At 42.9% G+C, this 23,826-nt stretch overlaps 1 protein-coding gene across 2 annotated transcripts in view; it reads right to left on the bottom strand.

Moving 5' to 3' along the window:
• Positions 1-4,614: 4,614 nt before the first annotated feature.
• The window catches only part of LOC115145174 (volume-regulated anion channel subunit LRRC8C-like), a 32,726-nt gene continuing 13,514 nt past the window's right edge, over positions 4,615-23,826 (bottom strand). For both annotated transcript variants that reach the window (XM_029686504.2, XM_029686503.2), the window contains exons 3-7: positions 10,638-11,027; positions 9,883-10,487; positions 9,408-9,729; positions 8,635-8,997; positions 4,615-8,416 (exon numbers count right to left, since the gene is read on the bottom strand). In XM_029686504.2, coding sequence (XP_029542364.1) covers positions 7,850-8,416; positions 8,635-8,997; positions 9,408-9,729; positions 9,883-10,487; positions 10,638-11,027 — 2,247 coding nt within the window. In that variant the 3' untranslated portion in view covers positions 4,615-7,849. The remainder of the gene's footprint in view (positions 8,417-8,634; positions 8,998-9,407; positions 9,730-9,882; positions 10,488-10,637; positions 11,028-23,826) is intronic.

Genomic DNA, 23,826 nt, shown 5'->3' with positions numbered 1-23,826 from the left:
GGTTGCTGTTCGCTAGGTGCTATGATCCAGATGAAAGGGTTCAGAGTTTGCGGTAGGAATCCGGGGATAGCCCAGTCAAAACTGTTCGCTGCTCTGGCCCCCAATGGTGGAACAAACTCCCTCACGACGCCAGGACAGCGGAGTCAATCACCACCTTCCGGAGACACCTGAAACCCCACCTCTTTAAGGAATACCTAGGATAGGATAAAGTAATCCTTCTCACCCCCCCCCCCTTAAAAGATTTAGATGCACTATTGTAAAGTGGCTGTTCCACTGGATGTCATAAGGTGAATGCACCAATTTGTAAGTCGCTCTGGATAAGAGCGTCTGCTAAATTACTTAAATGTAAATGTAGAAAAATAGGTCCGGTATGCTCTGAATTGAAACGCGTTATATGAACTGGCGAGAGCTTTCCGAGCTAAAGGTTAGCTGACTGATAGCTAACTAGCAATCAGCCATCTTCAGTTCAGATATTCCAGTTCGGAGGTAAATAGAAATACTTTAGAAAAAAAACAGATCCACACCAAATTGGGTGAGGCAGGTTGCAGGAGAGTATTTTGAAGTTGAGGTTTAGGAAAATTATTAAAAAGAATGCTAATAAAAATATATATACATGGGACGAGACAAGACGTCTGACTGCTACGCCATCTTGGATATAATCAATGCTTTGAGCTCAAAAAACAATAGTAACCGTATGCAAATCAGGAAGCCAAATGAAGGGCTCTTTCACCAATTAGATTTGCCCCCCAAAACTCCATTCTAAAACAGCCTTTTTTTTGCAAACGACCATTACCCACAAAACACCAAATTATGGAATTTTTCTTGGAAAACTGTAAATCACATGTAAATCAAATAAAAATGTATTTGTCACATACACATGGTTAGCAGATGTTAATGCGAGTGTAGGGAAATGCTTGTGCTTCTAGTTCCGACAATGCAGTAATAACCAACGAGTAATCTAACAATTCCACTACTAACTACTACCTTACAAAACAAGTGTAAAGGGATGAAGAATATGTACATAAAGATATGAATGAGTGCTGGTACAGAACGGCATAGGCAAGATGCAGTAGATGGTATCGAGTACAGTATATACATATGAGATGAGTAATGTAGGGTATGTAAACATAAGTGACATTGTTTGAAGTGGCTAGTGAGTTTTTTTACATCAATTTCCATTATTAAAGTGAGCTGGAGTTGAGTCAGTATGTTGGCAGCAGCCACTCATTGTTAGTGGTGGCTGTTTAACAGTCTGATGGCCTTGAGATAGAAGCTGTTTTTCAGTCTCTCGGTCCCTGCTTTGATGCACCTGTACTGACCTCGCCTTCTGGATGGTAAGCGGGGTGAACAGGCAGTGGCTCGGGTGGTTGTTGTCCTTGATGATCTTTATGGCCTTCCTGTGACATCGGGTGGTGTAGGTGTCCTGGAGGGCAGGTAGTTTTCCTCCAGTGATGCGTTGTGCAGACCTCACTACCCTCTGGAGAGCCTTAAGGTTGTGGGCGGAGCAGTTGCCATACCAGGCGGTGACACAACCCGACAGGATGCTCTTGATTGTGCATCTGGAGAAGTTTGTGAGTGCTTTTGGTGACAAGCCGAATTTCTTCAGCCTCGAGGTTGAAGGCTGCTGCGCCTTCTTCACAACGCTGTCTGTGTGGGTGGACAAATTCAGTTTGTCCGTGATGTGTACGCCGAGGGACTTAAAACTTACTACCCTCTCCACTACTGTCCCGTCGATGTGGATAGGGGGGTGCTACCTCTGCTGTTTCCTGAAGTCCACAATCTCCTTTGTTTTGCTGACGTTGAGTGAGAGGTTATTTTCCTGCGGGCCCCTCCTCCTCCCTGTATGCCGTCTCGTCGTTGTTGGTAATCAAGCCTACCACTGTAGTGTCGTCCGCAAACTTGATGATTGGGTGAACAGGGAGTACAGGAGAGGGCTCAGAACACACCCTTGTGGGGCCCCAGTGTTGGGGATCAGCGGGGTGGAGATGTTACCTACCCTCACCACCTGGGGGCAGCCCGTCAGGAAGTCCAGTACCCAGTTGCACAGGGCGGGGTCGAGACCCAGGGTCTCAAGCTTGATGACGAGTCGAGGGTACTATGGTGTTAAATGCTGAGCTGTAGTCGATGAACAGCATTCTCACATAGGTTTTCCTCTTGTCCAGATGGGTTAGGGCAGTGTGGTTGCGATTGCGTCGTCTGTGGACCTATTGGGGCGGTAAGCAAATTGGAGTGGGTCTAGGGTGTCAGGTAGGGAGGCGGTGATATGGTCCTTGACTAGTCTCTCAAAGAACTTCATGATGACGGAAGTGAGTGTTACGGGGCGGTAGTCGTTTAGCTCAGTTAACTTAGCTTTCTTGGGAACAGGAACAATTGTGGCCCTCTTGAAGCATGTGGGAACAGCAGACTGGGATAAGGAGTGATTGAATATGTCCGTAAACACACCAGCCAGCTGGTCTGCGCATGCTCTGAGGACGCGGCTGGGGATGCCGTTTGGGCCTGCAGCCTTGCGAGGGTTAACACGTTTAAATGTTTTACTCACATCGGCTGCAGTGAAGGAGAGTCCGCAGGTTTTGGTAGCGGGCCATGTCAGTGGCACTGTATTGTCCTCAAAGCGAGCAAAGAAGTTATTTAGTTTGTCTTGGAGCAAGACATCCTGGTCCGCGACGGGGGCTGTTTTTCTTCATGTAATCCGTGATTGACTGTAGACCCTGCCACATACCTCCTCTCTGAGCCATTGAATTGCAACTTTACTTTGTCTCTATACTGACGCTTGTTAGATTGCCTTGCGGAGGGAATAGCTACACTGTTTGTATATTCGGTCATGTTTCCGGTCACCTTGCCCTGGTTAAAAGCAGTGGTTCACACTTTCAGTTTCGTGCGAATGGTGCCATCAATCCACAGTTTCTGGTTTGGGAATGTTTTAATCGTTGCTCTGGGTACGACATTGCCGATGAACTTTCTAATGAACTCGCTCACCGAATCAGCGTATTCGCCAATGTTGTTGTTGGACACAATGCAGAACCTATCCCAATCCACGTGATCGAAGCAGTCTTGAAGCGTGGAATCCGATTGGTCGGACCAGCGTTTAACAGACCTGAGCGCGGGAGGTTCTTGTTTTAGTTTCTGTCTGTAGGCCCGGGGGAGGGCCTTATATGCATCGCGGAAGTTAGAACAACAATGATCCTGGGTTTTACCAGCCCTGGTTGCGCAATCGATATGCTGATAGAATTTAGGGAGTCTTGTTTTCAGATTATCCTTGTTAAAATCCCCATCTACAATGAATGCAGCCTCAGGATATGTGGTTTCAAATGAGTCAAATGAAGTTCGTTCAGGACCATCGATGTGTCTGCTTGGGGGGGGAATATATACAGCTGTGATTATAATCGAAGAGAATTCCCTTGGTAGATAATGCAGTCGACATTTGATTGTGAGGAATTCAGGTGAACAGAAGGACTTGAGTTCCTGTATGTTGTTATGATCACACCACGTCTCGTTAATCATAAGGCATACCCCCCGCCCCTCTTCTTACCAGAAAGATGCTGGTTTCTGTCGGCGCAATGCGTGAAGAAATGAGCTGGCTGCACCGACTCCGATAGAGTCTCTCGAGTGAGCCATGTTTCCGTGAAGCAAAGAACATTAGTTTCTGATGTCTCTCTGGAATGCTACCCTTGCTCTGATTTCATCAATCTTGTTGTCAAGAGACTGGACATTGGCGAGTAGTATGCTAGGGAGTGGTGCGCGATGTGCCCGTCTCCGGAGCTTGACCAGAAGACCGCTTCATTTGCCCCTTTTACGGAGACGTTGTTTTGGTTCGCCGGCTGGGATACGATCCATTGTCCTGGGTGGAAGGCAAAACACAGGACCCGCCTCGGGAAAGTCATATTCCTGGTCGTAATGATGGTGAGTTGACATTGCTCTTATATTCAGTAGTTCCTCCCGACTGTATGTAATGAAACCTAAGATTACCTGGGGTACCAATGTAAGAAATAACACGTAAAAAAACAAAATATATGCCAAGGTGCATTGAAGCAGTTCTGGCTCAAGGTGGCCCAACTCCCTATAAAGACACTATGTTGGGGTTTATTTGGCCAGTTACCTGTATATGGTTAGCATCCCAAATGGAACACTATTCCCTACATAGTGCTCTGGTCAAAAATAGTGCACTATGGGCCCAGGTAAAACTAGTGCACAATATAGGAAATTTGCGACACACAGTGGTTCTTGTAACAGCTTGTGAATTGAGCTGTCTGACAAGGTGAGGAGAACTTATACCCTGACAGACAGGTTGCTGAGAAGTGAGAGACATTGACTGTACAGTATTAGCCTCTGTCACAAGCTTTAACCTCACAGCAAAGCTTGGGCGTCCAAGGCTAGTAAAGCATAGACCAAAGTCTGCCCCAATGATCTAAACAAGTAGGATGGGGTGACAGACTATAGTTTCCATCTATCACTTGAACATGGCTTTTTATTCAAAGCACATCACTGCCACCTAGGGTGCAACTTTGATTCCACATACCATAACAGTTTATTTTCTCTGAGGTAAACAGAACTGCAACTGTACATGAAATGGGATGCAACACACTGTACAGGTATAGGATAAGACAGACTACAAAATGTCTCTTTTAAAGCAGCTGGTTGTTTTTATTCATCAAGAATCAAACACAGCAAATACGGTCTGTTAAAAGAACTGTTAAAAAATAACAAAATATATACATTTTCATTATCTTTCCTCACCAGATGTATTCATTTGGGGCGGGGGGTACTATTTCGCATTAGACTATAAAGCCCTACATAAATGTAGATACGGTACTGTTTTTATACATTAAGATATCAGCTGACCCTGGCACCTTTGCAGTGATCTACAGCTCTGATAGACATTGCAGTGTAAGGCGTGGACTTTTTTTTTTTACCTCTCTGAGGACCAAAAAGTTTAAATCTGTCTATAAGGCATGTGCAAAGTGTTTTGTGGATTGTAATAAAGATACATTACTTACAACTTGGCTGGTATTTTTTTTTTAGCTTGTGTAAGCTGTTGACTAACTGAAACAAGCTAGCCTTCCTGATAAATATAGTATTGCCACAGGCTATTGACAGAACAGCTACAGCTGAGTGAGTCCACATTTTACTTGTAGACTACACTGTTCTATAAATAACTTTCAACACAATATAGAGACTACCTGAGTAGAGAACAATGGATCAGATATTTATTTTTTAGTGTTTCTATAATGTAAAAAGGTAACAGTCATGGGTTGAAATGGTTAAACGTGACCTGATCAAATGTTGTTTGAGCTTAAAAGGAGCAATCTGCAGTTCAAACCAAGTGGCCAGCCGCTACTGATTTGGTAAACAGCAGAGGGATGGAGAATGCAAACACTCAAACTCAAGGACCGAGGATTAGCCCATTCAAATAAATAGTAAATGTTAAACATTATACTGTCTTTCACAAAGCGGTCTGCCACTTGAGGGGATTTTTGCCCAAATGCTCCGTCTAAACGCAAATACACCTCGCACACGATACCATTTTGAAAACATTTGTAAGTTAACGCTCATATAAGCAAGAAATTATTTTTCAAATACAAAAAAAACACGTACTGTACGCGGTTTAGGAAAGCTGCACCCGGCTGTATTTTGTGAAACAGGAAATGTGGAACGGAATGGAAATGAAAGCAAAAGGTGAGAGGATGTGTCGTACCCAAGGCGACATGTGAAAACAGCCAGGTGTAACTTAGCCAAACTGCTCACACTAAGATCTTTTGAATTTGAAAGATTCTATCTTGCTTAAATTAAAGTTATATTCCAAAATCATTTAGACAGGCGCTTAAGGATGAGGCGCTTCTGGATAAAACATTCAATATCTCTGTAAAGAATAGAGATGTAGGACTGGTGAATGGATAATGGTCAACTACTGTGGGGCTGTGGTGAAGGAGCAGACAGAGGCAGAGATAAAGTCTATGTGTATTCAGATGAAGATGGTACATGGCATGGAACAAGTTCAGATTAGTTGAATTACAGCACATGGTTGAGTTAGGTGAACAGTTGTTGCGCAGGTCTCAACAATTATTGGTACACTACATGACCAAAAGTATGTGGACACCTGCTTGTCAAACATCTCGTTCCAAAATCATGCGCATTAATATGGAGTTGGTCCCACATTTGCTACAACAGTCTCCATTCTTCTGGGAAGGCTTTCCACTAGATGTTGGAACATTGCTGTGGGGAATTGCTTCCATTCAGCCACAAGAGCATTAGTGATGTTGGCACTGATGTTGGGCGATTAGGCCTGGCTCAGTCGGCGTTCCAATTCATCCCAAAAGTGTTCGATGGGGTTGAGGTCAGGGCTCTACGCAGGCCAGTCAAGTTCTTCCACACCGATCTCAACAAACCATTTCTGTAAGGACCTCGCTCTGTGCACGAGAGCATTGTCATGTTTAAAGCGGAAAGGTCCTTCCCTAAACTGTTGCCACAAATTTAGAAGTACAGAACCCTCTAGAATGTCATTGTATGCTGTAGCGTTTAGATTTCCCTTCACTAGAACTAAGGGGCATAGTCCGGACCATTAAGAACATCGGAAGACAATTATTCCTCCTCCACCAAAAACTTTACAGTTGGCACTATGTGGAGCCGTTGTTGCTCCTAGACGTTTCCACTTCACAATAACAGCACTTCCAATTGACCGGGGTAGCCCTAGCAGGGCAGAAATTTGACTGAATTGTTCGAAAGCTCTTCATTAAGGCCACCTGCCAATGTTGTTTGTCTATGGAGATTGCATGGCTGTGTGCTCAATTTTATACACCTGTCAGCAACAGATGTGGTTGAAATAGCTGAATCCACTAATTTGAAGGGGTGTCCACATACATACAGTATATACATATATACATACAGTATATACATATAGATACAGTATATATATATATATATATATATATAAAAGCTGTGTATGTATGGATGCATAGTTTATCTACAAAGGAGACAAAGGTACAAATAAGAACAGGTAATAATGTGCATAACTCATTGATGTAATTTGTATGAATTTCAAATGACAATATACAAATGCAATGTAAATTAGTAAAGCTTGTACATAAATATAGCAGCAATACAACAAATCGAATGGAAAAGAGGGTGCAATAGCATGTGGCACAAAAGGCCAAAGCTAGAGCAGGCTAGGCTAGCAGGGGCTACATTGCATAGCACATGGCAGGCAAACAATATAAAAATAAAAATTAAATGAAAAGTATTCAAGCAGCAATGCAATAGCCATAAAAAGCAGGCCTTAATTAGCATAACATAAGCAAAATGCAGAAAAGGTGCAATGAGTGATTAACATATGTCAACTAGCAACTACATGTAACAGAAGAAAACAGATATGTTTGTGCTATCCTTCCATTCCTTGCCACGCCATGTCATGCCAAACATTGTGTGGCATATGACAGAGAATGAGTCAAATATTAGCCTGGGTACAAGTACACCTTGCCTGTGACTAACCCTATTGTTAAGAACCATTTAATTACAATGCCATGTTCCCTTCTGTCATGAAGTAAGACTTCGACATACTCCTAAAAACATTCACCCATGATTATCACATCTGCCCCCTATAAACAAACTTAGGGTACAGTGCTTAGATGTTGATCGCGATGTGTAATACATTAAAATCGACCATTTTGGTTGACTAGGATTGCCAGACAAACTGGCTTTTTCTTTTTGAACAGTCAAGTTGGCTTGTCCGAGCCAGAATAACCCATTGGCTCCTGTCCTATCACTTTTTTATATAGTTTAATGCAGCTTGAAGTATACCCCCTGGGCGGGACGCTAGTCTATCGCAGGGCCTTTTGCACAGATACTGTAAGACATTTCACTCAGTCTTCATTTTGTCTCGGATTTCCGATGGCAAGGTTTCAAACAGAGCGTCTTCCACCATTAGGCCACCGCGCTTCAATGCGCGGCAGAACCCAAGCTCTGGAGGCAGGAGTTCAAAATGGTTGCCCTTCAGTTCCAGGTGTGTCAATAGAACCAGGTATGAGATCTTTGGTGAGAGCAATGACAGCGTATTCTTGCCCAGCTTGAGGGTTGTGAGCTTCTTGCAAAAGAACAGCTCGTCTGGGAGGTTCTCAATCTTGTTGCATGTGACGGAGAAGTACTGAAGACTCTGTAGGACACCAATCTCTGGCGGAATAAACCGGATGTCGTTGTTGGACAGGTCCAGGTAACGAAGCTTGTTGCATAAGAACAGGTGCGAGGGCAAGATCTCGATCTTGTTGTGACTGAAGTAGAGGCGCTCTAAGCTGCCAAGCTTCTTGATGTGTTCTGGGATGTAGCAGATACTGTTGTGCCAGAGTTTCAGGCACGTCAGCTTGCGGAGGTGCTGGCAGCTAACTATCTCCTCGATGGAGTGCAGGTTGTTTTCTTTCAGGTCCAACTCCTGTGGAGTTAGAACATTTTGTTTTCAGTATAACACCACAATATTACAGGAATTGGAATATTTGAGGTCAAGAAAACCACCCAGAACAGGGGTCGCTGGAATTTCACCATTGAAGCCCTTTTCTCCACTAGGAGCTGACAGGAATAACTCCTTACATATTGAAAAACCACATTGTAGACCACTCAGATAGCAGGCAGTCAAAGTAATGCATATCATACCTGTAGGTTCGTGAGGCTGAAGACAGCATGTGGGATGCGTTCCAGGTCACAGTGCACCAGCTCCAGTTCAGTCAGGTTCACCATCTTCTTCAGATTGTTGAGCATCACCAGCTTAGTGCCGTCGTTGTAGACATACAGCCTCTGCAGGTGGCTGGACACGTCCACAATGGACTGGGGGATCTTTGTAAAGTTACTTTTGAGTGACAGGGTCTTCAGATTCTTCAGCTCCCTCAGGGACTCCAGAACCACATTTTTAGATGCGTCAGGACTCAGTGAGCCAATGAGGTAGAGCTCCTCTAGATTACGCAGGTGGTACAGCCAATGAGGCAGCTCTCTGCTGTCATCAAACTTCACCCTGAGCACCTTAGATAAACAAAAATATAAAATGCAACAATTTCAAATATTTTACTTAGTTACAGTTCATAGAAGGAAATCAGTCAATTTAAATAAATTGGCCCTAATTTATGGATTTCACATGACTGGGCAAGGGCCAGCCATGAGTGGGCCTGGGAGGTCAATTTACTTTGTCTCCGCCCACTGGGGAGCCAGTCTCAGCCAATCAGAATTTGTTTTCCCACAAAAGGGTTTTATTACATACAGAACTACTCCACCTATTAATCCCGTAGGAGGAAATGTAATGTCAATAACAAATACGTACAAAATACATACTGTAAGAGACAAAAACCCAATTCAATGCCAGGAGGAATATATATATTTTTAAATATATCCTATACGAAAAGACTACGAGAAAAGCACATGGTAGAATAGCATACCTTGAGGTTCTCTTTGAGGAAGGAGGTGGCTGTGGCGTGGATCTTTAAATAACACTGATACAGAGAAAGCTCCTGAAGGTCTTCAAGCTGGGCGATGGAGGCTGGGATGGTTACGTTGTTGATGATTTCAAGCTTCAGGGACTGGAGCTCTGTCACCTCAAAGATGGTGTCTGGAAGCCCAGACAGCATGAAGAGCTGCAGCTCCAGTCTGTTGTTGTGGTTGGTCATCAGTCTCTGACGCAGCTTCTCTGGCGTCCACTCATGGTTCAGGTTCAGCTGTTTCAGTTTGTTTTCACTGACCTCTGATAGGAAGACTGCGAATCTGAGAACAAGAGCGTGAAAGAGAGAAGAAGAAGTCAAAGATTACTTTATTGTCCAAGGATGGGCAAAGGAAACTTTTACAATTGGAGGCATTGCATACTTATCAATAGCAATCAAGAGCTAAATTACTTGTACAATTACAAAGACAACGCACCTCTTGGAGTATAGTGGGTCATACTGGTCGATCATGTGCAGCATGAAGGCAAAGTCATTCTTCACGTCTGGGATGTCATCGATTCCCGTTTCCTGTCGTACGTATTCAAAGGAGTATTCCTTCAGCGAGCGGTAGAAGAGCCAGTAGGAAGTGTAGAGGCAGGTGAATCCATACACAGCCACAAAGCATAGGTAACAGTATGACAGCTTGGAGAACAGGTGGGCCATGGTGTGATTACAGGAGAAATGCTTATATCCCGTCATGTCCTGCATGTCCACATTGCACTTCACTGTGATCTGCACCTCCGAGACTAACGCACTGTTATACGCGATGATGAGGAGGAACTTCATCACTTTGAGAACAGTTTGGCGAACATACATAATATAGAGGATGTCCCCCTCCTCAACATGCAGGCGGAACTTCTTCACCTTCTCAAACAGAGCTTTGGCTTGCTCTCCTTCCTTCTTTTCCAGGGCACTAGCCGTGGGCTTGTCCACGACAATCTTCTCTGGGATGGATTTGAGGGACTGGGTCTTCTCCAGGTCGTCCAGGTTCCCCTCTACAGACACGTTGAGGATTGCTCTACTGGCACTGCACTTCTTATCCTTGAATGAATGAATGAATGAATGAATGCACTTTATTTGACATATTAAAATGTATACAGTTCAATATAGGTTAGGTTTTCGGACAAAGATTGAGCTTAGTCCTGGACAAAAATTATTTCAGGCATGTACACACACATATACAAACAATACCTTCTCCTCTGGGTTCTCTCCAGAAACTTCCGACAGAGCTCTGGTAGTCCAGGGGGAGTCAAAGCACTTTCCCAAGATGGAGATGAAATGCTCGATCTTAGAGCTGGAGCCTGGGAACTTGAACCAGAAGTTGCTACACACCATGAAGATCAGGGTGTGTATGAGGACCAGGTAAGGGAAGTACTTGGCGTACCAGTGCAGAGCCTTCTCGTAGCACATCTGGTTGATGAAGCTGTACTGCTGGAGGTCCAGGTTGGTTTTCAGGCCCATCATCTCGTGCATTTCCTGTGGCACAGCGGGTGAGACCAGCTCGGTTTTATTTGGTAAGAGTATTGTTTGGTTCGGCATGGACATTCTTTGGGGAAGGCAGATGATTTTGTCCTGCATCACCTGAAATAAAATAAGGAACAAATAAGAAAGCAAGCACGCAAGATCGAAACTAGTCTGTTGCAGTGATAATAGAAAGACGGGAATATCTGTCTCATTTCCTGCACTGACTTCCCTGGTACAGATGCGACTCAGAAAGAAAATAACCAGTTAATGTTTTAACTACCACAACCTGAAGAGGGAGACAGACTTCCTAATGCAATACTTTACCACCAAATTAATTGTTATGCTTTAACTCACTATTGCACCTTGTAAAACAATATTTGTTTTACTATTCATATAGTACTTACAACATTACAAGTATTTTACTTTATTGAAAACATAGATGAATCATGGATCCAAACAAAAACTATTATTTTTCCTTCAGCTTCGTAAAGATGTACTTGTCTTGCTATGATGCAGACTAGTGACTTAGCCTAAATATCATGTGGTTTATGGGCCACAGGAAATTACTCTTGGGGTTGTGCAGCAGCAGTACGGGGCAGAACAGATATGCAAAGTCAAACCTGCTAAGGGAGAGATTGCTAAGGGAGAGATACCATAGTACCCTCAAAGCTCATTACCAAGCTAAGGATCCTGGGACTAAATACCTCCCTCTGCAACTGGATCCTGGACTTCCTGACAGGCCGCCCCCAGGTGGTGAGGGTAGGTAGCAACACATCTGCCATGCTGATCCTCAACACTGGAGCTCCCCAGGGGTGCGCGCTCAGCCCCCTCCTGTACTCCCTGTTCACCCACGACTGCATGACCAGGCATGACTCCAACACCATCATTAAGTTTGCTGACGACACAACAGTGGTAGGCCTGATCACCGACAACGACGAGACAGCCAATAGGGAGGTGGTCAGAGACCTGGCCGGATGGTGCCAGAATAACAACCTATCCCTCAACGTAACCAAGACTAAGGAGATGATTGTGGACTACAGGAAAAGGAGCACCGAGCACGTCCCCATTCTCATCGACGGGGCTGTGGTGGAACAGGTTGAGAGTTTCAAATTCCTTGGTGTCCACATCAACAACAAATTAGAATGGTCCGAACACAGCAAGACAGTCGTGAAGAGGGCACGACAAAGCCTAATCCCCCTCAGGAACCTAAAAAGATTTGGCATGGGTCCTGAGATCCTCAAAAGGTTCTACAGCTGCAACATCGAGAGCATCCTGACCGGTTGCATCACTGCCTGGTACGGCAATTGCTCGGCCTCCGACCGCAAGGCACTTCAGATGGTAGTGCGTATGGCCCAGTACATCACTGGGGCAAAGCTGCCTGCCATCCAGGACCTCGACACCAGGCGGCGTTAGAGGAAGGCCCTAAAAATTGTCAAAGTATAAGTATTTTTTAGAACATGTCTGGGGAAGGGTCATGTAATTTGTATTTTATTACATTGAAATATTTCAGTTTAGACTTAGTTGCTTATTTGTAGACCCGCATGGAATCCACGCACGCAGAATTCTGCCGAAAAGCCGTGGAATTCCGAATAGAATGCATAGGATTCTAAAAGGTAAAAAATAAGCTGCCAGCTGAAAGCAAAGTTAAATAAAATTGACTTGAATAACATTGTTTTTCACTGATGTATTTCAATCACCGAAAAACATAGCCAGAGGTGTAGCCCACTCTCGCCACTGTAGCCCATCCCCTGTGTGAGTGAGAAGTGCAGGATGCAAACAGCTCCATGAATGAATGACAGCTGTCTGAGGAGAGAAATATTTAACAAAAAAATGACCAGATTTACAGCAGAGGAGCTGAGGAGTAAAAACAGTTGATGACCAGAATAACAGCCAGGGACAGGGAGTTCCCAGCTGAACTGTACGAGGATGCAGACTTTTCTGCAAAGTCTGTCAGCATTCAATGGACTAAATACGCATCAAACTGCGGTGGAGCACCAGCGATCACACCGACACAAAAATAGGAGGGTTAGTGTGCCAGGTAAACATTGATGCTTTAGCAAGCTACAGATAGCTAGTTAATATAAGAGGTTTGTTCTAGTTAGCTAATATCTGTTCTTGACCATTACATTTGTCTGTATCTTCAGTGGCAAGTTAGCTAGCTAGTTAACGTTAGCCTGGCAAGCTTCCCAAGTTACTCCAGCTACATCACTTTATTTAGGCTAGCTAGCTCCACCACATCACTTTGGCTATCAAAAACAAGAGAAGTTAGAGCGGGGAAAAAAAAGATAAAAAAATACCTTTACTCCACACACAGAAACACGTTTAAAAAAGCCCACCCCCCCTCCCATTTGGCAAATCTGACCATAGTTATAGCCTCCCGATTCCTGCTTACAAGCAAAAACTAAAGCAGGAAGTACCAATGACTCAGTCAATAAAACTAGTCAGAAGATGCAGATGCTACAGGACTGTTTTGCTAGCACAGACTGGAATACATGTTCCAGGATTCATCCAATGGCATTGAGGAGTATACCACCTCAGTCACCGGGTTCATCAATAAGTGCATCAACGATGTCATCCCCACATTTTTGGGTTTGGGTTTGGTTCTTAGCAGATACCTCAACTTTTGAATGGTAGTGTCACTTGGAAATTGTTTTAAAGAAGAATTTGCTTTTTGTCCTTTTAAAATAACATCAAATTGATCATAAATACAGTGTAGACATTGTTAATGTTGTAAATGACTATTGTAGCTGGGAAAGGCTGATATTTTAAGGAAGATCTACATAGTTGTACAGAGGCCCATTATCAGCAACCATCACTCCTGTGTTCCAATGGCAAGTTGTGTTAGCTAATCCAAGTTGATTATTTTAAAAAGGGTAATTGATCATGAGAACCATTTTGCAATTATGTTAGCATGGCTGAAAACTAATGTTCTGATTAAAAAAGCAATAAAACTGTCCTTCTTTAGACTAGTTGAGTATCTGGAGCATCAGCATTTGTGGGTTCGATTACAGGCTCAAAATGGCCAGAAACAAAGCACTTTCTTCTGAAACTCGTCCGTCTATTCTTGTTCTGAGAAATGAAGGCCATTCCATGCGAGAAATTGCCAGGAAACTGAAGATCTCGTATAATGCTATGTACTACTCCCTTCACAGAACAGAGCAAACTGACTGTAACCAGAATAGAAAGAGGAGTGGAAGGCCCTGAGGCACAACTGAGTATGGCAAAGGGGGACTTTGCAATTAATTGCAATTAATCTCTTCCTAACATTCTGGAGTATATGCAAATTGCCATCATACAAACTGAGGCAGCAGACTTTGAAAATTAATATTTGTGTCATTCTCAACTTTTGGCCACGACTGTAGACACTAATGTACTTGTCCCTTTGCTCAGTTGTGCTGCGGGGTCTCTCACTCCTTTCTATTCTGGTTAGAGCCAGTTTGCTCTGTTCTGTGAAGGGAGTAGTACACAGCGTTGTATGAGATCTTCAGTTTCTCGCATGGAATAGCCTTAATTTCTCAGCCTCTGTACACCTACGTAGATATTCATTTTTTTTTAAGTCAGCCGTTTCCAGCTACAATAGTAATTTTCAACATGAATAATGTCTACACTATGTGATCAATGATGTTATTTTAATGGACGAAAAAAAAGTGCTTTTCTTTCAAAAACAAGGACATTTCTAAGTGACCCCAAACTTTTGAATGGTAGTGTATATAGTTCCAGTCAAAAGTTGACACTCATTCCAGGGTTTTCCTTAATGTTTTACTATTTTCTAAATTGTAGAATAATAGTAGGCATCAAAACTATGAAAACACATATGGAATCGTGTATTAACCAAAAAAAGATCAATTATAAAACATATTTTGATGTAAGATTCGTCAAAGTAGCCACCCTTTGCCTTGATGACAGCTTTGCACTCTTGGCATTCTCTCAATGAGCTTCGTGAGGTAGCCCCCTGGAATGCATTTCAGTTAACATGTGTGCCTTGTTAAAAGTTAATTTGTGGAATTTCTTACCTTCTTAATGCTTTTGAGCCAATCAGTTGTGTTGTGACAAGGTAGGTGTGGTATACAGAAAACAGCTTTACTTCGTAAAAGACCAAGTCCATATTATGGCAAGAACAGCTCAAATAAGAAAAGAGAAATGACAGTACATCATTACATTAAGACATGAAGGTCAGTCAATCCGGAAAATGTTGAGAACTTTAAATGTTTCTTTAAGTTCAGTCACAAAAACAATCAAGCTTCATGACGAAACTGGCTCTCATGAGGATGGCCACAAACAAGCTACAAACGCTACAAACAAGCTGTAAAATACCCGGGAAAGAGACGTGACTCCGATGCATATGGGGGATATCATGGTTTCATTTATTTGACGTACAGAGGCCGTCTTTGCTTGGGAAGTCATCTAATTCTGTCACTATCAATTGATTAAGCTCGTCAGTTTCTGTAGGCCTACAATAGAAGATGTTTAAACCCAGACAGCCTTTTAAGGAAACACTGCTCTCATTTGGTTAAACCACGGAAGACGACTAGCCAGCAGTTAAAGCTAACATTTTTCTACGTTGGTAAGCCTACTCTGTCTGGGGTGGAAAGGTAGGCCTAACCTTTGAAAGCACCATGCTCAGAGTCCTAATGAAGTCTCAGATTTTATTATTTGCAAACATGGACAGTTTCATTGCAAACAAGATTTGGCATTGGAGAAATATGATAAGATGAACACATAGGCCTATCCATTCTTTGCCTGTCATTTTGGTAATTTGTGTGGTATTTAAAAAAAAAAACAATATCTGCTAATATGCAAAATTACAAAGGCAATTTTGACCTGCAAATACTTCTGATCGATTCATGCAAAGCTTTAGCTATAAAGGAGATCTTTATACCCTTACTTTTGTCAGACCACGGTGCTCTGCGAACCTTCTGGCCCGTAGCCCTGTGCATCAAAATTCCTTTGTCGTCATCTAATGCTTACAGGATGAAGAACAGTTTCTAAAACTGCATATATAAGGCTCTGGTCTGTCCAAGTAGTGAGGGTAAACATGTTCTGCTATCCACTTTGTTTTAATCATTTTGGGTATAGGGGAGGGTCACTTGTTTTTTTTGCTGAACGGAGGGTCATCCGTTTACATTTCAGAGAGGTCAAATTTTCTCCATGAATCCCTTATTATAAATAACATTCACTCCCTAAGTACAGTCTCTAGAGAGGATTAGGAGAATTCTACACCCTCCTTTCTGTCCCCCTCTTACTCCCTCATGTACTCTGTTTCACACTTTCTCCGTTGCCCCTCAGCTCTCTTTCTCTTCCGCTTCGCTTGTCTTGTTCGCCCTCGCTCTCCCTCTATATATCCCCCCTTCAGCTTTCTCCCTTTCCCTATATGTGGCAGCTGGTATGTAGAGCTATACATGGGCTACTCTCGGTTTAAAAAAAAAATGTTTCCCCTTTGGCAGGGCCAGTGTTTCCCCCACGATTCTAAACTGAGACAGGAAATGTATTAATTAGGGCTAGTAAAAAAAAAAAAAAAAGTCTGCTTTGACAAGGCTGCAGTTCTCGGAAGTCATCGGATGGGTGTTGTTTTGTCCACCTTGTCTCAGGGAAATTCTTAGCATTTGGTAAGTAAATATGTTCCCTCCATTTAGTATGATAGATTACATTATGAATGGAATAGTGATCGTACAATGTCATACAAATTACAGGACGTATAGTATTATATATCTTAGCCGGTCATACAATAGCATCCAAATTGGATGACTTAACTGATCATATGTTATTTGTCACAAATACAGTACCAGTAAAAAGTTGACAGCTACTCATTCAAGGGTTTTTCTTTCATTTTTACTAGTTTCTACATTGTAGAATAATAGTGAAGACATAACTATGAAATTGCTACATGATTCCATTTGTGTTATCAAAAAAGTGTTAAATTCAAATATTTTGAATTTGAGATTCTAAGTAGCCACCCTTTACCTTGATGACAGCTTTGCACACTCTTGGCATTCTCTCAACCAGCTTCATGAAGTAGTCACCTGGAATGCATTTCAATTAACAGGTGTTGTTAATATGTGGAATTTCTTTTCATCTTGATGCGTTTGAGCCAATTAGTTGTGTTATGACAAGGCAGGGTTGGTATACAGAAGATAGCCCTATTTGGTAAAAGACCAAGTCCAAATAATGGCAAGAACAGCTCAAATAAGCAAAGAGAAACAACAGTACATCATTACTTTAAGACGTGAAGGTCAGTCAACGCAGAACACTAAGAACTTTGAACGTTTCTTCAAGTGCAGTTACAAAAACCATCAAGCGCTATGATGAAACTTGCTCTCATGAGGATCACCACGGGAAAGGAAGACCTAGAGTTATCTCTGCTGCAGAGGATAAGTTCATTAGAGTTACCAGCCTCAGAAATCATCAATTAACTGCACCTCAGATTGCAGCCCAAATAAATTATTCAGAGTTCAAGTAACAGACAACGTCAACTGTTCAGGACATCATGGTCAAATTGCTGCAAAGAAACCACTACTAAAGGACACCAATAAGAAGAAGACTTGTTGGGCCAAGAAATATGAGCAATGGACATGACACCGGTGGAAATCTGTCCTATGGTCTGAGGAATCCAAATGTGATTTTTGGTTCCAACCACCAAGTCTTTGTGAGACTTAGAGTAGGTGAACGGATGATCTCCGCATGTGTGTTTCCCACCATGAAGGAGGAGATATTATGGTGCTTTCCTGGTGACACTGTCAGTAATTTATTTAGAATTCAAAGCACACTTAACCAGCATGGCTACCACAGCATTCTGCAGCGATAGTCCAAACCAGATGGGATGGCGTATCATTTGTTTTTCAAGAGAACAATGACCCAAAACACACCTCCAGGCTGTGAAGGAGCGTGATGAGTACTGCATCAGATGACCTGGCCTCCACAATCACCCGAACTCAACCCAATTGGGATGCAAAGTGTAAGAAAAGCAGCCAACCAGTGCTCAGCATATGTGGGAACTCCTTCAAGGCTGGTGGAAAAGCATTCCTCATGAAGCTGGTTGAGAGAATGCCAAGAGTGTGTAAAGCTGTCATCAAGACAAAGGGTTCCTACTTTGAAGAATCTAAAATATATTTTGATTTGTTTAACACTTTTTTGGTTACTATATGATTCCATGTGTTACTTAAGAGTTGATGTCTTCACTATTATTCTACAATGTAGAAAATAGTCTAAATAAAGAAAAACTTTTGAATGAGAAGGTGTCCAAACTTTTGACTACTACTGTACATATTTGGCAGATCACAGGTGTAGGGAAATGCTTATGTTCCTGGCTCCAACAGTGCAGTAATACCCAACAATAAAAAAAAACATGCAATTCCCCCAAAATAAAAGGAATTAAGTAATATAATAACGAGATAATATGGCTTGGAGGACGTACAGTATTATACATCTTTCTCTGAGACCTGGTTGCTTGTTGCATCTTAACAACAAAAGGAGAGCTACGGAGAGAATTACATTAGTGGTTTGGAGAATGAATGACAAAGGTTAGGATAACAAAAATGACCAAAGGTAGGATCATTTGAATAGCAGGTTAGCTAAAAATCCTAGTGACTCCAACCCGCAACCTTTGGTTTGCTAGACGGTCGTGGTATACGCCCACCCATGATCCCCGACCAACCTCCCTACTGTAGTTTGTCTAAAGTACAGTAGCTAGATCATTGGTAGATATCATACATCTTGGAGGTTCTCACTAATACACTATATAAACAAAAGTATGTGGACACCCCTTCAAATGAGCAGATTCAGCTACTACAGCCACATGCATGGTGACGGGTATATAAAACCAAGCACACTGCTATGTAATCTCCATAGACAAACATTGGCAGTAGAATGGACTTACTGAAGAGCTCCGTGACGTTGAACATGGCATCGTCATAGGATGCCACCTTTCCAACAAGTCAGTACGTTAGATTTCTGTCCTGATCCAGATGCCTGAGGCAGCTCTAAGTGCTGTTATTGTGAAGTGAAAATGTCTAGGAGCAACAACGGATCAGCCGCAAAGTGGTTGACCACACAAGCTCACAGAATGGGACAGCCAAGTGCTGAAGAGCGTAGCGCACAAAAATAGTTTCACACCTGCTTCCAAACTATCTCGCGAAGCAAAGTAAGCACAATAACTATTCATTAGGAGATTCATGAAATGGGTTTCCATGGCCGAGCAGCGGCACACAAGCTTAAGATCACCATGCGCAATGCCAAGCGTTGTCTGCAGTGGTTTAAAGCTAATTGCCCAACATCAGTTCCAACCTCAATAATGCTTGTGGCTGAATGGAAGCAAATCCCAGTAGCAATGTTCCAACATCTAGAGGAAAGCCTTCCCAGAAGAGTGGGGGCTGTTATAGAAACAAACGGGGACCAAGTCCATATTAATGCTCATGATTTTGGAATGAGATGTTCGACGAGCAGGTGTCCACATACACTACATGACCAAAAGTATGTTTCGTATTTCTGAGGCCAGGCTGGTTTTTACCATTTGTGAAAGCAACCATTTCTAAACACTCATTCTGTCTTTCGTAGAGACCCCTCCCTCGGCTCAAGGGACAACAGGGGATATTCCCACCCTAATAAATAGTTCCTGTCAGTGGTGTTTGGGGTTTCAAAAAATGATTAGTCATAATCTACACAGGTTTATACAGAGATGTAGCCCCTATGGGCCCTGGTCCAAATTAGTGCACAATGTAGGGAATAGGGTTAATTTGGGACGCAACCCAAGAATAAGCAAATCGAGCTCCACCCTCTCCAGCTGGTCTGAGTGGTGAAGAACATTGAAGTGACAGGCCATGGGCCACATGAATCATGACTACATCCCAAATGGCATCCAATTCCCTATTTAGTGCACTATTTTTGATCAATGCACTATAGGAAATAGGGTGCCATTTGGGACAAATTCCATGTGTTTATAAAGAGCGGGTGGGGAAGGCAGGAGGACATTTTTGGTGTGGTGCAGTGTGTGTGTGTTATGCAGGAATTTCTTTCCTTTCCGTTTGTATACTCCCGCCAGACTGCAACTTACTTGAACCCAACACCGGGCTGTTTGTCACTGCAGGACAGGACACAAAGTTCTAGAGCTTGGTGTCCCTAATGACTTACTGTATCTTATTTATTTGTAAACAGCTGGTGCACAATATCTAAGGAAGTCAAGGTTTTGCTCGCCTGAGCTAGAGTATCGCATGATAAGCTGTAGACCACACCATCTACCTAGAGAGTTTATCTGTATTTTTGTAGCTGTCTACATACCACCACAGACCGATACTGGCACAACGACCACACTCAATGAGCTCTATTCCGCCTTAAGCAAACAGGAAACGCTCATCCAGAGGTGGCGCTCCTAGTGACCAAGGACTTTAATGCAGGGAAACTTAAATCAGTCTTACCTAATTTCTATCAGCATGTTAAACCAGAGGGGGGAAAAAATCTAACATATATTAAAACATTTTTTATTTTTTATTTTTTTACTCTGGACCACCTTTACTCTACCCATAGATGCCTACAATGCCCTCCATTTGGTAAATCTGACCATAATTATATTCTCCTGATTACAAGTAAAAATGAAAGCAGGAAGCACCAGTGACTCAGTCTATAAAAAAGTGGTCAGATGAAGCATATGCTAAACTACATGACTGCTTTGCTAGCACAGACTGGAAAATGTTCCGGGATTCTTCCGATGGCATTGCGGAGTACACCACATCAGTCACTGGTGCATAGATGACGTTGTTCCCATAGTGATTGTACGTACATACCCCAACCAGAAGCCATGGATTACAAGCAACATTCACACTGAGCTAAAAGGTAGAGCTGCCACTTTCAAGGAGCAGGACTCTAACCCGGAGGCTTATAAGAAATCCTGCGATGCCTTCCGACGAACCATCAAACAGGCAAAGCGTCAATACAGGACTAAGATCAAATCATACTAAACCGTCTCTACAAGCCCTGCCAAACCCGACGAGCATCAAACTATTACAGACGACAAAAGGGAACCACAGCCGAGAGCTGCCCAGTGACACAAGCCTACCAGTGACATAAATAACTTATATGCTCTCTTTGAGGCAAGTAACACTGAAACATGCATGATGAGAGCTTCAGCTGTTCCAGATGACTGATCACGCTCTCCGCAGCCGATGTGAGTAAGACCTTTAAAACAGGTCAACATTCACAAGGATCAGGGCCGGACGGATTACCAGGACGTGTACTCAGAGCATGTGCTGACCAACTGGCAAGTGTCTTCACTGACATTTTCAACCTCTCCCTGACTGACTCTGTAATTTCAAGCAGACCACCATAGTCCGTGCCCAAGAACATGAAGGTAACCTGCCTAAATGACTTCCGAAACGTAGCACTCACCTCTGTAACCATGAAATGCTTTGAAAGGCTGGTTATGGCTCACATCAACAACATTATCCCAGCAACCCTAGACCCACTCCAATTTGCATACCGCCCACACAGATCCACAGATGATGCAATCTCTATTGTACTCCACACTGCACTTTCACTCCTGGACAAAAGGAACACCTATGTGGGAATACTATTCATTGACTACAGCTCAGTGGGTAGGTAACAACACATCCGCCACACTGACCCTCAACACAGGGGCCCCTCAGGGGTGCATGCTCAGTCCCCTCCTGTAGTCCCTGTTCACTCATGACTGCACGTTCAGGCACGACTCCAACACCATTATTAAGTTTGCAGACAACAATAAGACAGCCTATAGGGAGGAGCTCAGAGTCCTGACCGTGTGGTGCAAGGACAACAATCTCTCCCTCAACGTGATCAAGACAAAGGAGATGATTGTGGACTATAGGAAAAGGAGGACCGAGCATGCCCCCATTCTCATCGACGGGGCTGTAGTGGAGCAGGTTAAGTTCCTTGGCATCCACATCACCAACAAACTAACATGGTCCAAGCACATCAAGACAGTCATGAAGAGGGCACGACAAAACCCTTCACCCTCAGGAACTGAAAAGATTTGTCATGGGTCCTCAGATCCTCAAAAGGTTTTACAGCTGCGACATCGAGACTTAAGCTACCCTAGTCATAGACTTCTGTCTGCTTCCGCACGGCAAGTGGTACTGGAGCACCAAGTCTAGGTCCAAGAGGCTTCTAAGCAGCTTCTACCCCCAAGCCATAAGACTCCTGAACAGCTAAACAAATGGCTACCCAGACTATTTGCATTGCCCCCCCCCCCCCGCTAATCTGTTATCATCTATGCATAGTCACATTAATAGCTCTACCTACATGTACATATTACCTTAATTGCCTCATTCCCCAACTCTGAGGATTATTTTTTTTGGCAAATAAATCCTCTAAATGACAATACTTTTATTTGGAATTTGGGAGAAATGTTGCCAATAGTTTATAGAATAAACACATAACTATAAATAGTAAAATCAGAGAAACTGATAATTTTGCAGTGGTCTCTTAAATTTTTTCCAGAGCTGTATATATTTTTTATAATTATATATCGTTTTTGGAATAGGACTACAATGAGAGTTAAAGAACACGAGAATGCAAGTATATACAGGTCAGTACCAGTACCTCATTCAATGTACAGGGGTACTGGAGTGGTTGAGGTGAGTTGATACATAAAGTACCAGTCAAAAGTTAGGACACACCTACTCATTCCAGGGTTTCTTTACTTGAACTATTTTCTACATTGAAGAATAATAGTGATGGCATCAGAACTATGAAATAACACATATGAACCAAAAAATATTTGATATATTTGAGATTCTTCAAAGTAGCCACCCTTTGCCTTGACGGCTTTGCACTTTCAACCAGCTTCATGAGGTAGTCACCTGGAATGCATTTCAATAACAGGTGTGCCTTGTTAAAAGTTAATTTGTGGAATTTCTTACCTTCTTAATGTGTTTTAGCCAATCAGTTGTGTTGTGACAAGGTAGGAGGTGGTATACAGAAGATAGCCCTATTTGGTAAACAATCAAGTCCATATTATGGCAAGGACACCTCAAATAAGCAAAGAGAAACAACAATCAATTATTAATTTAAGACATGAAGGTCAGTCAATCCGGAAAATTAAGTTTCTTCAAGTGCAGTTGCAAAAACAATCAAGATCTATGATGAAACTGGCTCTCATGAGGACCGCCACAGGAATGGAAGACCCAGAGTTACCTCTGCTGCAGAGGATAAGTTCATTAGAGTTACCAGCCTCAGAAATTGTAGCCCAAATAAATTCTTCATAGTTCAAGATTAGTAACAGACACATCTCAACATCGACTGTTCAGTTGAGACTGTGTATCAGGCCTTCATTGTACAATTGCTGCAAAGAAACCACTACTAAAGGACACCAATAGAAGAGACTTGCGTGGGCCAAGAAACACAAGCAGTGCACATTTGACTGATGGAAATCTGTCCTTTGGTCTTATGAATCCAAATTTGAGATTTTTGGTTCCAACCGCTATGTCTTTGTGAGACGCAGTGTAGGTCAATAGATGAGCTCTACGTGTGTGTGGTTCCTACTGTGAAGCATGGAGGTGGTGTGATGGTGTGGGGGTGCTTTGCTGGTGACACTGATTTATTTAGAATTCAAGGCACACTTAACCAGCATGGCTACCACAACATTCTGCAGCGATATGCCATCCCATCTGGTTTGCACTTAGTGGGACTATCATTTGTTTTTCAACAGGACAATGACCCAACACTGCCAGGCGGTGTAAGGGCTTTTGACCAAGAAGGAGCGTGATGGAGTGCTGCAGATGACCTGGCATCTACAATCACTCGACAATCACCCGACTCAACACAATTCAGATGGTTTGGGATCAGTTGGACCGCGGAGTAAAAGAATAGCAGCCAACAGTTGCTCAGCATATGTGGTAACTCTTTCAAGACTGCTGGAAAAGCATTCCAGGTGAAGCTGGTTGAGAGAATG

This window comes from Oncorhynchus nerka, linkage group LG17, assembly GCF_034236695.1.
Source record: "Oncorhynchus nerka isolate Pitt River linkage group LG17, Oner_Uvic_2.0, whole genome shotgun sequence".
Lineage (NCBI taxonomy): Eukaryota > Metazoa > Chordata > Actinopteri > Salmoniformes > Salmonidae > Oncorhynchus > Oncorhynchus nerka.
The sequence above is the reverse complement of the archived record's forward strand: the minus strand, read 5'-3'. Positions and strand labels throughout refer to the sequence as shown.